The sequence below is a fragment of the Pteropus vampyrus genome, unplaced genomic scaffold (genome assembly GCF_000151845.1).
Source record: "Pteropus vampyrus isolate Shadow unplaced genomic scaffold, Pvam_2.0 Scaffold5, whole genome shotgun sequence".
Taxonomy (NCBI): domain Eukaryota; kingdom Metazoa; phylum Chordata; class Mammalia; order Chiroptera; family Pteropodidae; genus Pteropus; species Pteropus vampyrus.
In genome coordinates, this window is record NW_011888786.1 from 7,857,748 (window position 1) to 7,872,938 (window position 15,191).

The 15,191-nt window shown below is 34.6% G+C and overlaps 1 protein-coding gene across 2 annotated transcripts in view; it reads right to left on the minus strand.

Annotated features, from left to right (window-relative positions):
* Positions 1 to 4,988: 4,988 nt before the first annotated feature.
* Positions 4,989 to 15,191, minus strand: part of DHX15 (DEAH-box helicase 15) — a 51,107-nt gene continuing 40,904 nt past the window's right edge. For both annotated transcript variants that reach the window (XM_023534128.1, XM_011365236.1), the window contains 4 exons: positions 13,165 to 13,287; positions 8,999 to 9,189; positions 6,779 to 6,948; positions 4,989 to 5,555 (listed from right to left, as the gene is read on the minus strand). In XM_023534128.1, the coding sequence (XP_023389896.1) occupies positions 5,438 to 5,555; positions 6,779 to 6,948; positions 8,999 to 9,189; positions 13,165 to 13,287 (602 nt within the window). In that variant the 3' untranslated portion in view covers positions 4,989 to 5,437. The remainder of the gene's footprint in view (positions 5,556 to 6,778; positions 6,949 to 8,998; positions 9,190 to 13,164; positions 13,288 to 15,191) is intronic.

Here is a 15,191-nt window from a genome sequence, read left to right on the forward strand (position 1 = left end):
AGCACTAAACTGCGCCAGTGCCACAGAGCTGAAATATTCCCCAGCACCTAATTCAGTAATCCCACTTCTTTTCTTTAGATAATCTAAATTTAAACCACACACACCTCTGTAAGCATTAAAACAGCATTAAGAGTTTTAAATATGCCACTCCCTAAAACTGAGAGTACACCTCATTTCATTCTGATGCCTCAGATTTCGCCAAGTCTAAATTTCTTTCAACTGTCCCACAATTCTTCATGAGTAACAAATCTAAGAGCTGAAATGCAGACATCCCTCAGCAAAGACATCAATTACTGCATGCACAGTGTTCACCAATGCCACTAACCCAAAATCACAGAACACATGGCATATGGAAAACTCAGTGATACTAAGATGAGTTCATGGGTATAGTCGCCATCCAAATCTAAATATACAGAATGCTAAACCTTAAGTATAAAGAATATTTGCTTTGCCTAATAATTTTTTAAATCTTAATTATCTTAGACTTTCCTTTTCTCAGTGCTTACCATACTCACCTTCTACAACCTGAACTCCCTGTTTTCACTTCCCAGTCTATAGATCACAGAAGAGAAACCTGAGGAAAGTGAACTATCAAACTCTGAAGATCTAAACCCACTCATGACCTAAGGCATCCCTGTCATAATCCCTCACAAATTCATAATCAAATCACTTGCCAAGTCTCCTGCAGTCATTACTGCCTCCTTCATACCTGAACCCAATTCTACCTGACTCTCAGATCAAGATATATTCTCCTTCCCCCCAAAAAACCCCAAGTTGAGGTCCGCTAACTTTCCCTTCTGTGTAGAAACTTCTTTCATTTCTAAGGCTAACGCCACCAGTCTCGGCCTCAACCCTCGTCTCTCAAGACATTGGTCAGTTTCACCTAACTATGTTAAGGGGATGCCTTAAAAAAATCCTCTTCTTGATCTTAATCACAAATTCTTATAAAAAGCTTTTGCAAAAGCTTTTCTCACTTCAAAATCCCTCTCAATAACGCCTGCAGAGGCCAGTTAGGTAGAGTAAATGAAGGCACGTAAGAGGCTCTGTCAAACTGAAGAATATGTGCCTACCTAGAAGGGACAGCCACTACCCCAATGCAGCAGATTACTAGGTCTGTCCTTACCAAATCTATGAGTACCTTGACTTTATGTATCTTTCTTAAAAAAAAAAAAAAAATTTTTTTCCTAAACAATGGCTTTTTCTAACTGGTTTGAACACCCACTGAGGGTCACATGAAGCAGATGGTCAGGCTACACCCAACTCTTTTGGCTGCCTGTTTGCAGCCTTTACCTTAAACCAACACAAGCTGGCTAAAGACAAAATTACCAAACCCAAAGGCCTAGATTCCCAATTCCCATCCATCATACCTCTCCCATTCCTTTACTAAAGGTTCTATACAAAATCTCTGCCATTTTTCTTCCTAAGTGGCAATTAAAATCACAATAAAATGATCTGAAGCCTAGATTCACAATTGGCACACACCGCCTCTCGTATATACACGTATATTATATATACGCTAAACCAGTTATCTTTGATGATTCTCTTGCTTTTCATCTCTTGCCCTTTCACTGGTATTCTGAGTTCTGGTTCAATCTCATTACCTGGGTTATTTATTATAGTATTTTTTGTAAGTGGTTTCAGTGTCATTCCCCATCCTTACGATTTATTTTCTATACTGAACTCTAATCCACTCTTAACAACCTCAACCTAAATTCATAGCCTCATCTGTCCACCATCTACAATACTGTTTAAATAAAAATAACTTCTACGCTTTAGAGCGACTCCTGTCCAGGGTGCCACATCAGCAAATCAAAATTTAAGATAACTTTTTGTGTCTCCGTAAATGCTCCGCTTGACCAGAAAAACAGACAATACCCGAACGCCACACCAACTCTGGGCTTTCTCACCCCGAACAAGGTTGAGAATGTGGCCCCAGCCAATCGGTATGTTCTATCTTCCCCTTCCTTGTTCTTTATTCTTTATCCTTCAAAAGCTTCTTGCACCTTCCACCCCACTTTGCAGTTCTCGGAAAGTAGACTACTTCATCAAGTGTTAAAGTTTGTCTGTATGACCAACAGTCATCTTTAATAATTTTTTAAGGTTAGATATCGTTTCAGCTAAACTGGACTCCTTGCTGCTTCCATACCACACCATGAAAACTGGCCCTGAACACCAAAAGCACAAACCATTAAAAAAAAAAAAGATTAAGTGGACTTCATCAATATTTAAAAGTTGTTTTTCAGAAGACACTCAAGAAAATAACAAGACAAGCCAACAGACTGAGAAAACAATTGCAAAACACATCTCATTAAGGACTTGGATGGAGAATGCATAAAGAACTCAAAGACAACAATAAAGGTAATTACAAGAAGGGGGCCAGTCACTTCACCAAAGAGATGCGAATGTCGAACAGGCACATGAAGACGCTCGGCATCAGGGAAGATTAGTCATTAGTCATTAGTGGAAGGCAATGAGGTACAACTATATACCTAAAATGGCTAAAATCTTAAATAAAAACTGATAATTAGAAAATGTTGGTGAGGACGTAGAGAAACTCAAACACTTAAAACCTGACTTTCTAACAACCAGTAAATGCATGATACATAATGGACTACTATTCAGCAGCAGAAAGGAAATGTATTGATATATTCAATATGGATGAATCTTAAAAGCAATATATCCAATGAAAGAAGAAACCAGACACAAAACACTACACACAGTGTGATTCTATTTATCACCCTCTGGGAAAAGCTAAAAGGACAAAGTTTAGTGGTTGCCAAGCACGTGAAGTAGAGGAGGGGAGATTCACTACAAAGGGACAGGGGAAGAGTTTGGGGTGATGAAAATGTGTACTGATTGTGATGATTATACAACTGTATAAACTTGTCAAACGTCATCAAGCTACAGACCTAAGCAGCTATGGTTTAATGTATGTAACTTATACCTCAATTAAAGACAAACTTTAAAAACTGTCCATGAACCATGGCTCTTCACCTGAAATGCTGTTATCCTAGTCTTTTGTGCTGTTGAAATCCTAATTATTTGTTGGAAGGCAAACTAAACCTCCTCCACAAAATTTTCCCCGATTACTTAACCCAGGAGTTGCAAATGGTTGCCCAGAATTCAGCTTTAAAAAATCTATTTTTTAAAAAAGCCTAAAATTTCTAACAGGAATATTTTATATGTAAATATGAATTTCCAGCTGTTTGAAATACAACCAGGCATCCTGACCTGGTCACTGGCTAGAGCCAGGGATGCCAGCTTAGTCCTCACCACTTCTAATGGCTCACACTTAACCATTTAACCCACTCAGCAGCTTATTTACATTGTTTTCCTCAATTCTTGCCTAATCCTTCCTGGTACTTATAGCTCTTTGATTATTATTACCACATTCAAATATACCTTGCTTTACAGTTTTCCTGTTCTAGATCAGAGAGGGCTTATTTTATAGTTGTGACCACCTACTGTGAACTGTAACTACCCCTTGGAACTGTAACTACTTTAGTATTCAGTTGCCAAACCTATAACAAAGGGGTTGGAGGAAAAAAGTTTTAAAAGCCATCCCCTCTTTGCCAATAACATCAATGATCAAGGAACTCCCAGCTTGGGCCAAATGTGGCCAGCCTCACAACACTGAGACAGTGGAGCAGGCACGACGGAGTGAAAAGAGCAGCTTTCTCCCTTGCCATGTACCACTCTCAACGCACACCCATTAAATGCAAGACAGAAGCACCACGAACCATTCCTAGAAACTTTGCCAAACTTTGTTCTACATATCAAGAGCTCTATAATTTAACTTTCTTTATTGGAAAACCTAGGCATAATATTAGATTTTAAAAACAAGATCAATCCATACAGACACCACATTGAGACCCATTTAAAATCGGTTACATGGTCTGATTTTACATAAAGATACGCAATTGTCTTATAAACTGTATACCTGCGGTATAAATGTTAACAGGCAACATTATTTTGGCAAAGGCTGCTTTTTAGTGAAAAACAGTCTGACCAAATGTCTAGACTTTCTGTACTCAAAAAAACTCTAGCAGATAATATTACCGATATTTAATGTAGGATAAAATTTTAACCAATTTAAATGTAACCTAAAATATCATTTCAGCATGTAAATTATCCTATGGGAACAAAATAATTAGTACTTACAGAAGCACATTAACTCCTTTAAGCCACTAGGCATCATTTAGTAACTGCTACCTACACTAAAAAGCATGTCAGTAGCCTGAAAAACTCTTTAATGTGCCCAATTAGCTCCCTTACGTCACACACTGAATATATGCTTCAAAGGATATTTAAATTCCAAGTACACACATCCTATAAACTTCCTTTACCATTAAGTATTTTTAAAAGGGGTAAAAGTATAGAAGAAGAGTGTCTGGACATTAATGAGTATAGTATTTTGTCTTCGAGTGAAAGGATGTGATTTATTACAGACCCTTTGATGGGTCACAAGAAATATTTCATTTATGGTTAAGAAAGGGTTTTTAACTTGTCTACTAACTGTTACAGAAAATGAAAAGTCAAATTCACATTTTAACCTACTTATTACTTCTGCACAGTGCATGAAACACCCAACACTGAGACCAAGATCTCCAACAAACTGGTTTCAGAGGCAGAGGACTCAGAATGGTTCTCTAACAAAAAGGTCTGCAAAATGTGGTTAACAAAATAATTACCAGCCATATAAAAATGAACCTTACGATGAAGGAAAAACTCTTTCATTATTGTCTTTTGGGATCCAATTCTGAATAAAAACTACGTACTTTATCCCATTAGATCACATCCTGATTAACCTAACAAAGTGCCAAGATATGTTTTTAAAGACTACTTTATCTAAGCAGTAGTCCTTGAGGGAAGATGCTAAATACGTAATCATAGTATACTTACAATAGGGGAAAAAGCCCCACATTGGGAAGAGAAGAAGCCATACTTTACAAAGATAGAACAAAGATATCAAAGTGCTTTGGCCGAAATTAGTATAAATAGACTTTATTGAAGTCAGTGCCTCTGTACTGAGACAGAAGATTGTGTCTACATAAGCACAAGTTGTAACATTTCACAACTTCTAAAAGGAATGTCAACAATTACAACGATCATGCATACCATGGTCGATAATCACATTTTAGAAGCATTTTCAACCATTTCTAAAGAAATGCTTATAACATTGTTATATATAGAACTACTTTCAATAAACTGCAAAACATTGATCGACTTTTCCAGTATGAGCTACAGTGTCAACACAAAAGGGAGGCATAAATGTTTAATTTATGAAATCAGAATGGAATATTTACTGTAAAGAAAAATTAAAAAGCTTTCAAATAAAGGCCATTATTGAACCAACGTGAAGAGCACAACTTGAACTTTTGAGTTCATTCATCTTTTAAAGCTGTCCTCTGAATAACTTCAGTTCTGAGCACTGGATTCAGTATTGTGAGTATTCCTTGGACTGAAGTTTGGCAATAATGCGATCCAGCTGTCTCTTAGCTTCACACTGTGGGAAATTGCTCATGTCATAGTACTGAGGGGCAATTTTCACCAACCTGCCCAGAGGAAGGGAGAAAAAAAAAATCACCAAATTAACATTTAATTAAAGTACTAGAGCTACCAAAAGATAGGCAGTACTCATTAATACACTGTTGAGCAACAGCAAATCTACATATCCAAATCAATGTTAAAATTACAAATGCCTAATCCTTATAAACACTTTTAGCAATGCGTTATTCTAGTAAGCTGTAAATTTTCTGATGTTGGACGTTCCGTTAAAAAAAAAGAAAAAAAAAACCCTCGAGAAATTCTCTTAAAAACCCTTTCTTTACATTAATATAAAGATATTAACATACAGTTGTCCATTTCTCCACTCTAGAACATTATTCTGACCAATCTTTCTAAGGTTATAGTAATACAGATTCTATATAAGAAACATCTTTGTAGTCAAGTGATTGGATCTTCTCATTTTCCAAGTTTTAATAACTAGAAACATAATTCTATACCCCAAAGAATTCATTTGAATAAAATCTTTTTTAATACTTAGCCATACAATTTTTTCTCAACAAAGCATGTAAGATAAAATGGTAATGTACTACACAATTTAAGTGTCAAAAGTCATAAATCAGTGTAGGAAAGAAGCCCCACAACATAGAAAAAGTGACATCAACCAAAATAAATGCTTTCAGGCCCACCATTCTTGGCTGACATTTCACATCATAAGTTATAGAATGGATTCTGGCAAAAAATAAAAGACACACAACCTTCAAAAACCACACCACCTCCCCCAAGGGGGTGAGGTGGGTGAGCAAATTTTGCTTAAAATAACCATCAGTTCTGATTATACTTTGTAAAATCAAATATGCTGAGATACAAAGAGAGGCATATATATATATATATTTTTTTTTGAGGCATAGTTTTTATGCTTGCTTTAGAAGCACCACATATAACAAATAGTTGAGAGTTAATTGTAATGGGACAGATAAAATATAGAAAGACTTATAGAACCAGGGAATTTGAGTTAATCACGACAGCAAGAGAATGGCTCCAAATCCTGCCCACGCTCACCGAGCAACTCCACTGTCCTCTTAGCAAAGCTAAGATTGTAAGAAATCAACCATTCCACTAAGTCAAAGCCCTGTACTGTAACTGCACACCGAAGTATACAGAAACCAAGTTCCCCTGTGAGGGAAAAGAAGGACAGGTCTCCAATAACCAAGTCAGGTTCCATTTTGAGCAAAATGCTAACAAAAACTATTAGAAAAAAGACGCTGCTTACCATTCTGGCTTGATATCTGTACACGTCCGAATGTAATTCTTTGTTGTAAGAACGAACTCATTATAAAGCACCCATTCAGGCTTGTGGTCAAGAACAGTAGAGGGATGCAGCTGAACCACCTGGTTATCTTTCACAGTTAAGTAATGCCCTGTCCGTTCTAAATGTGCCACCTGAAACCAAAACCCTGTAAATTAATATAAAGCTTCTGATGTGCTAGGTACAAAACAACAGTAATGTAAAACTACCTATATAATTAGAAAAAGGCAGGCCTCACCTTTTGCTTTGTATTCCATGGCTATACTTTTTTCACTGATAAAAGCAAGGATCGGCAAAGTACCGCAGGCCAAATCCAACTCCCTGCCTACCTTTGTAAGGCGCTTGTTAGCTAAAAATGGTTTATACTTCTTTAAATGATTGAGGGGAAATCAAAAGGAAAACATTTGGTATGGAGTAAAAATCATATAAAGTTCAAATTTCAATGTCCATAAGTAAAGTTTTATTGGACCACAGGCACACCCATTTGTCTATAGTTGCTTTTGCACTAGAAGGACAGGCAGAGATGAATAGTTTCAATAGGGACCCAACAGGCCTGCAGAGCCTAATACATGTTTTTTAGTCTTTTCTCTGCCTTAGACTATCTGAGTGGGGTCTTTAGCACCAGGTAACATCTATGGAGTAGATAAACAATTACTCGAAGATTCATATTTAAGATAGAAAAATAAAGAGAGCAAAAAGGAGAAGCAAAAAGTAACCACTAAGGAAAAGAACAGGGGGAAAAAAGAGAAGGTGCATGTGCTTCTCGCTTATATCTCTTTGGTCTATGTCTATAATCAAACTTACTGATTGGTGACTCTAATCTAACATTTAATCGAATACTAAAGCAGATAATTACATGCCCTTTCCAATTCTAGAACTCTAGTAATATAAAGTGTGTGAAAAAATTGAATAATAGAAAATGAATTCAAACGATAAATATTTAGTAAGCACCTACTAAATGCCAAGTACTATAATACATACCCTTTTCAAACAAATTGAAATCTTAAGGAATTAGAAATCCATAATGCTTGAAGATAATTTTGTCCATCTTTTTTGAATTATTAAAAGCAAATTTAAGAACATATCAAAAACAATTAGTGTACACTAGAACATAGTATGAATATAGCTGAGTCAGGAAATTTATCATACCTAATTCTACTACTCACTTAACGCTAATAAGAATGAGGCCTTATAATATATAAGATGCCACAATAAACATTCTTTTAGTTACCTTGATTTCAAATACAGACAATGCACCAATCTATTTTTATTTTGACTCAGTGCATTTAGGTCCATTCTATTTATTGAGCTCATATGGCCTGCGGCAGGCCACATCCTGCTTAATAGAGCCAGAAGAGAGAATGAACAAACAAGACTGAGACAGAAGAGATAATTAAAATCAATCCCATCTCAAGTTATATAAGATTAATTTGTTTTCAATTTTATCACCAGAAATGTGAGTTTGAAACATGTTTTAAGTAGCTTAAATGTTCACTATATTTACCTGATTAAGTTTTACTTCAGTTCATATAGCCTCTAATATAACACAAAACTAAGTGAAACATTCTAAATTATTTTTCATCTTTATTACTTGGCTCAAAAGACATTTTTAGCTTTGGCAATACCCAAGTGTTTTATTTATAAATATTGATGATAATCTATAGGACTGTGGATGAAATACAGCTGTTTGAATATTTGAATTTTGGGGCGATTAGTTTCTGCAAAAAGAAGAAAGCAAACTGTACTTCTGGATCTGCCCAGACAATGGCTTCCTTTCAGTATTGTTATGACTATGTCTCCAATGGAGATCCAGATTCAAGGAAATTTTTAAATACATTTCTCAAAAGTCAAGGGTTGAAATTTACACTGAAGAAACAGCTGTTAATCCCACTTGAAAATGGCTAACATATCCATTTGGTATAAAAAATAATCTATAAATAAAAAAGCAACTCCAGAATTGATTTCTATCTAACTGGATTAGTAACTTGCCATTTAGGGAATTTGTTACTCATCAGACATAAATTTCTTAGTATATTAGTTCATTTGAGAGTCTACATGTAATATTTAAGATCAATATTCATAGGCTTTCTTAAACTGATTTGTGCTTACGTGGATTCAAAGGGCTGTTATAGAAAGCAAACAATATTATGTAAACAATTATGTATTGTCATATCATCCACATACCTGCATAAAATACCCAGTAACCAAAGCTTTTCTTATATTAATATAGTAGTCCCTGCTTGTAAAGTCAGTACTTCGGCGAGGCAAATTAAATCTGTCCATAATTCGTGATAGCTGCTGGCGTACATTGTCTGCTGACATCAGGGACCTGTAGTTAATGAAGTTGTCATAACACCACTGAACCGATTCATGATCTACAAAGTTGGAGGGAGGGGAAAAAAAAGGGGACATGAATCATCCAAATAATTTAAAAGAAAAATTGGTATAAAGAATAAGCTAAATAATATAGAAAGGGGATTTACCCAAACCATCTTTATAAATATATCACGATGTTATCAACTTCCCTAAAATCTGTAGTGAAATTCAAAATCACAAATACACTAAAATTTTTGGCTACTGGATGACAAAACAATGATTTTGAACAAACTATTTCTAACGCATTATTTTATCCATGAACATCCACCTATTTGTTTCCAATTGGTCTAACAGGGGTGGGTTGAAGAAAATTTGGTAAAGAAAAGACAGCTTTAGATTATCAAAAACAATTTAAAAAATTTAAGTGACTTTCCAATGATTATTACTGAGCTAGAGCACCTGAAACCTCAAGTATTTAAAGTTCTACATCTTAGCGGTGGACAACTAAGGTTTAAAAATACAAGTGATATAGTTTATAAGAATGTCTGGACACCCCACTCATACGTTTAATTAACAGGCTGTATTTAAGCACTTCCAAGTATGTATTTACTATCAAAAGGACATTTCTCAGACAGTGATGAATCCCTGACAAACTTCCGACCAACCTAGTATTGCTCATCTTAAAGGGTCAAACTACATTACGATGTGAAATATTATAGTGATATCTTTATGTCCCAAAGAGAGTAACAAGGAGGCCTTCTCATAAAGGTAAGAAAGTTATTGTAAAATAGGGGGAGGGGTCTTAAAAAACTGGAACTGTGCTGATCCTTCTCCAGCTACTGTGATATACATTAACTTTTAATCTTTTTTTTCTCTTTGGTTTTAGGATTCTATCAATTATAACAAATGTTTTCTTAATAGCTCTTCAGAGGAACAACAAATATATTAACAAATGTTTACCAATTACAAAATATAGCCATATTTCATAAACAGGGCTGGTGGACAGGTGGGATAGTAAAATGAATCTTTAAACTGAAGAATCAATGTGTTAAAACATCCATTAATTAACCCATCAAGAATGAGAAATAAAAGTATCCATCTGAACTTACTGACATTTAGAACAAAGCACTGAGTATCTTCTGGAGATAAAACAGAAAGAAAGTATGCTTTAGAGCTACTTTTGCTTATCTCTGTAACAAGCTGAAAGGCAATGAAAACGCTGAAACTGAGACAAGAGGAAAAGGGACTTGATCTGCACTCTGGAGTATAGCTTCTCTGAGGTTCTAAAGTTTTAGAATATACAAAATGACAATTTTAAGTTGTCAAGATATATAGAACTATCAGATATTACTGTAAGAAATAATAAATGGGAGAGATAAAATCTAAAAATAGGAACATTATACTAAAATAATTCTAGGTATATATTTCTCACCAGTACAGTAAACTACACTTAAGATCTAAAGTCAAATATAGAAATTAAGGCACTGCAAAATAACTTAATCTAGTTTTGCTTTTCAAGTGTTATTTAAACAAATAGTATTAAGATGCATTTTAGCTTTACTATGTAACCATAGTATCTAATGATAATAGATCTTCTTGACTAATAACTGAAATATATTTGCTATTTTTCAAATATACTTAATGTTTCAATTAATAAAGTTAACACAAGATCTTTAGTGAAAACATCCCAGGATTAAATATATACGAAATGTCCAAATAGATCTGCAAGTCTGATATTAGCACTAGTGAGTGGATGCTATCATTCTAACTCATGACATTTCTTCTAAGTACTAGACCTATTTAGGAGTAAGATAAAGCTTTTATAGATATCTACTGTTCTATATTTTCACAGAAAGCTCCCAACTATCAAATACGTGCATAAATACAAGCATTATTTAGTAATTTTTATCATTTTAAAATTTAAATTCCTAATTTTAAAAATTGCATGTTACATTTATACTTAAAATCAAAATACAGTTCTAAAATCAATCCTAAATTTTATCTTCATACCAATTTTGAAATTGAAATACACTTCTATGCAAGTTATCAAAAGCTTTATGATAAAAGATCTCAATTTTAAAAAAATTAAAATGTCTTGTGAGAGTTAAAGGGTAAAAAAAAAAAAAAAAAAAAAAACCCAAAAAACCCTATTCTATTCCTTTAGAATCTTCTGATTTCCACTTGAATAGTATCTTACTAATATCAAAGGGTTCTGACAACCAAGATGGATGTGGATCTTGGCTCCTTCTCAAGCCCTTCCCTTTACAGCAGTTATCAGTCTGTTAACAGGTTCTATGTCTAATAGTCACATAGTATCAACCAATATGGTACAGTTTAGCACACAATAGGAATATACATTTCTTGAAATGACTTGTCCTATCAGGGATGAAGTCTTTAATATCATGCATTACTGGTACTTAAGGCACAAGAGATAAAATAAATGTTCTGAAGTAAACCTGTGTATTGACCATTATCTCTCGGTTTCTCAATCTTTTCATTTCCCTCCCTTATCTGCCCCAAATTTGTTAGACCCGGAGAGAGAAGGGTTTCGCACTTTTTCTTACCTGATATTCATAAATTCTAGTTAACCAATACCAGGGGTCATAGGTAAAACACAGATGTGCAGTACACTGGCTGCTATGCTCTGTTTCACATATTGGCCCTCAAGCACTTTTTGGACCCTGAGATGAATAAATTCACCATAATTTCTACAGAGATGTGCCGAAGTGAACAGACTATTTTAGAAGTGTAAATAGGATTTTTATAATAAAAATGAGTTACAAATAAAACAAGTGCAAAATGTGAATGTCAATGTTATAAATTAGGCTACTAATTTCTTTATTAACAGAAACCACAAACTCAAAAGTGATCGAGAACGCTCATTTTTGGTAAAAACGATGATGTAGGACTATCAGTCTTTGCATATCATCCAAAAGGTTGTATATCATCCATCTGATATGTAGAAATCAAACACTTTCAGAACCTGTTGCAGTTATTTCTGCATTATCTTTTTAAGTTTTCCTCTCATTTAATTTTATAAATGGTATATTCCAACAACAGCATCTAGAAAGAACTTATTACTCTTTCCTCATTTTCAACTAAATGAAAAATATTTTTCATGTTATTAAATATTCTCTGAAAACATGATTTAAAGCTAAAGTATCACATGGCTGTAGCATGTCACCGAACCATCTTTCTACTGGTGGGCATTTAGGTAGTTTCCATTTTTTTTTTTTTATTATCATAAATAACTCTGGGCCAAAAATCTTTAATCATATCTGTGTTCACAAAATACTAAAAGATAATTTCATAGATTATTTCTGGACCAAAGGGTATGGATTTGTTAAGGTTCTTAATAATATAAAATCTGCTTTTCATAAAGATGACAACAATTTGTATTTCCACCTCTGTTGCATGATTGTTCCACTAATCCCACCTGTACACAGCTTTTGTTTGTTTGTCTGTTTTTGGAGGGGTTTTTGACCGTTGCCAATTATAAAGGTGAGTTTGGTAACTCTCAATAATAATGCATTTCTTGAAGAGTTGAATTTTACTCCTCATGGAAATTTACAGACCACTGTAGCCTGAATGAGAATGGTCATGTTTGTTGCCTATTTTTTTATTTGGTTAGTTTTTACTTTTATGTAAGAGCTATTTACTAGTAAAAATATCAGACAGTAATGATCCTATAAATGATATAAAACTATTTACAAAAATATAAACTTTATGGAAATAAGCAGAAGGAAGTATATCAATCACTATGTTAGAGGTAAATTTTACACAAGTGTTTCATTTTTATTGCCCTGTATTTTCAAGCTTTCTAAAATTGTGCCCCAACCCCCAATTATAAAGGTAGAACTTTAAAAACCACGGGCCATTTCTATCTTAAATGCTACTCAGTTTTTTTCTAAAGCACCTCTGGGTTTCTAATATAAAATTGTCACAAATAATAAATGAAAGTGAGAGGAAAAAGAATCTTATATGATGCACGTGACATTTAGACAAAGAATGCCTTCAATCTAACTCATACTTACTTTGTTTAAAAGCATGGTAGACATTCAGCAGTGTCAGATGATCTCCATCAATGTGGGCAAATCTCATCTTGGCCTCATCTGCGGCTTTCTTGGCCTCCGTGGGGCGAACAAAACACTGTGGGACTAAACAAGGTTGGTATGGGCCCAACACAAACGCCCATATCGATGAGTCACGCATTCACAGATAGAGGAACAAGGCCTAGCTAGGTCAGTTCACAGAGCATAGGGCAGGGCAGGATGGCCTCCAACTGCATCTTGGACTGTTTACTACCTTGATTTGGTACATCAACACCTAACCACATCTGTAAGACAAGAGGGTTTCAAAGCTACAGAGTACCTGATTATTTTAACTAGATCTAAAAGTAGGCATCAAAACAGCTATTCTGAAGGCCATCAAGATACTAGAAAGCTCAACTTATTTCAAAAACCAGTGCTGATAGCTCTACCAGTAACCAGAATTATGGTGTCAATAGCCTTTTAGCTAAGTGTAATTTTTCAAAAGGCCATCCATTGAATCCACTGAATGGCTATGAAGGTTATGAAACTACACTTGCCCACTGCAGGGCTAAAAACAACTCTCCAACCAGTCTACTGCCACATTTCTACTGTAATTTTTTTCCTTAGTGTTGTGGCTATTACCAACTGGTGGGTATCACTATTAGCACCGGTGAGCAGAAGCATACGTAAACATAAAAAATATCATGAGATCTTGGGTTCTGATGATAGCAGTAGTGGTGGAAGGTTAAACCGCCTTTGAATTAAGAAAATTCAAAAAGGCTGGTGATATTCAGCCTAGTTTTTCAGCATTTTAATAAAAAGATTAGTAAATAAAGTCCCAAGTTTAAAAAAATGTTATTTGAATCAAAACCTCAATATAAAAGCAAAATCCAATATTAAAAAGTTGACAATTAGTCTGAAACAGTCATTATTTCAAGGGTCATCAAAATATGCTTAACTACAGTATTTGTTTAGAGCCTCGATATTAATTCACATAAAACTTTAAGTTTTACAAAGCGTGCACTACAGTTTTTGAAATACAACTTTCCTTAATTTACTTTAGCAATACCATAGTCATAAAAGCAATATGAAAATAAAAATACTTAACAGCTTGGGACTTTGTCAACACATTTTTAAAGCTGTTAAAACCTTGTCAATTCAAAAAATTATAAATTATAAGTTCAGATAGAAGATAATGGGAATAATCAACAATGAAATCATATACAGTTATCAAATTACTCTTTCCCACACAGTTTCCCCTTTAAAGATGCCAAAGAAGCCAAAGAGAAACAATGACACATGATCACAGTAAATATTAAAAGTCTTGCTTAATGTAATTGAAGCAAGTAATTCATACAAGTACAGAAACCTCTCATAGCTGTGAAAGTTAATGTGAACTAGCTAACAGTGATTAGTGGGAATAAGTACTCCGTAAGGCCCCTGATTTGCACTATTTATCAGGACCTGAAAACTTCAGAAACTATTTAAATGGAAAACAAAGCATTACAAGCTCAATAACCTTTTTGTTCCATGACTTCTTCCTCGCCCTTCAACATTTTCCACTACAAATGTCATGCTTAATAACTGCTGCATGTAAATGTTCACTCTCTTGATGTGCTAAAGATAATGACCAGTACACCCTATGTTTGGCAGAACTCCTATTACAAATAAGACATGTAGCTGGAAGATTTCAACTGCATCACCATGACCAATTTTAAAGGGACTAACATTCTAAACTCAAACAATAGTAATTATACAATATGCCTGATAAGAGAACTTTGAAAAATAAAAAACTAGGCAGATAAATACACAATCTGTTAAACTCCTGCCCTATACTTTCTCTAAAAACTACAATCTTGGGGTAAGCACGACTGGGAAATCTAACAAATAACATGTAAGAAAGGCAGACAACAACCTACCACCACCTCCGCAAGTGAGACTACAATTTAATTAAAATAATTCGATACACTGCCCTGCCCATCTGCTCTGAGTCTGATCAGTCATAACTCTGCAAAAAACATTTTAGCTAG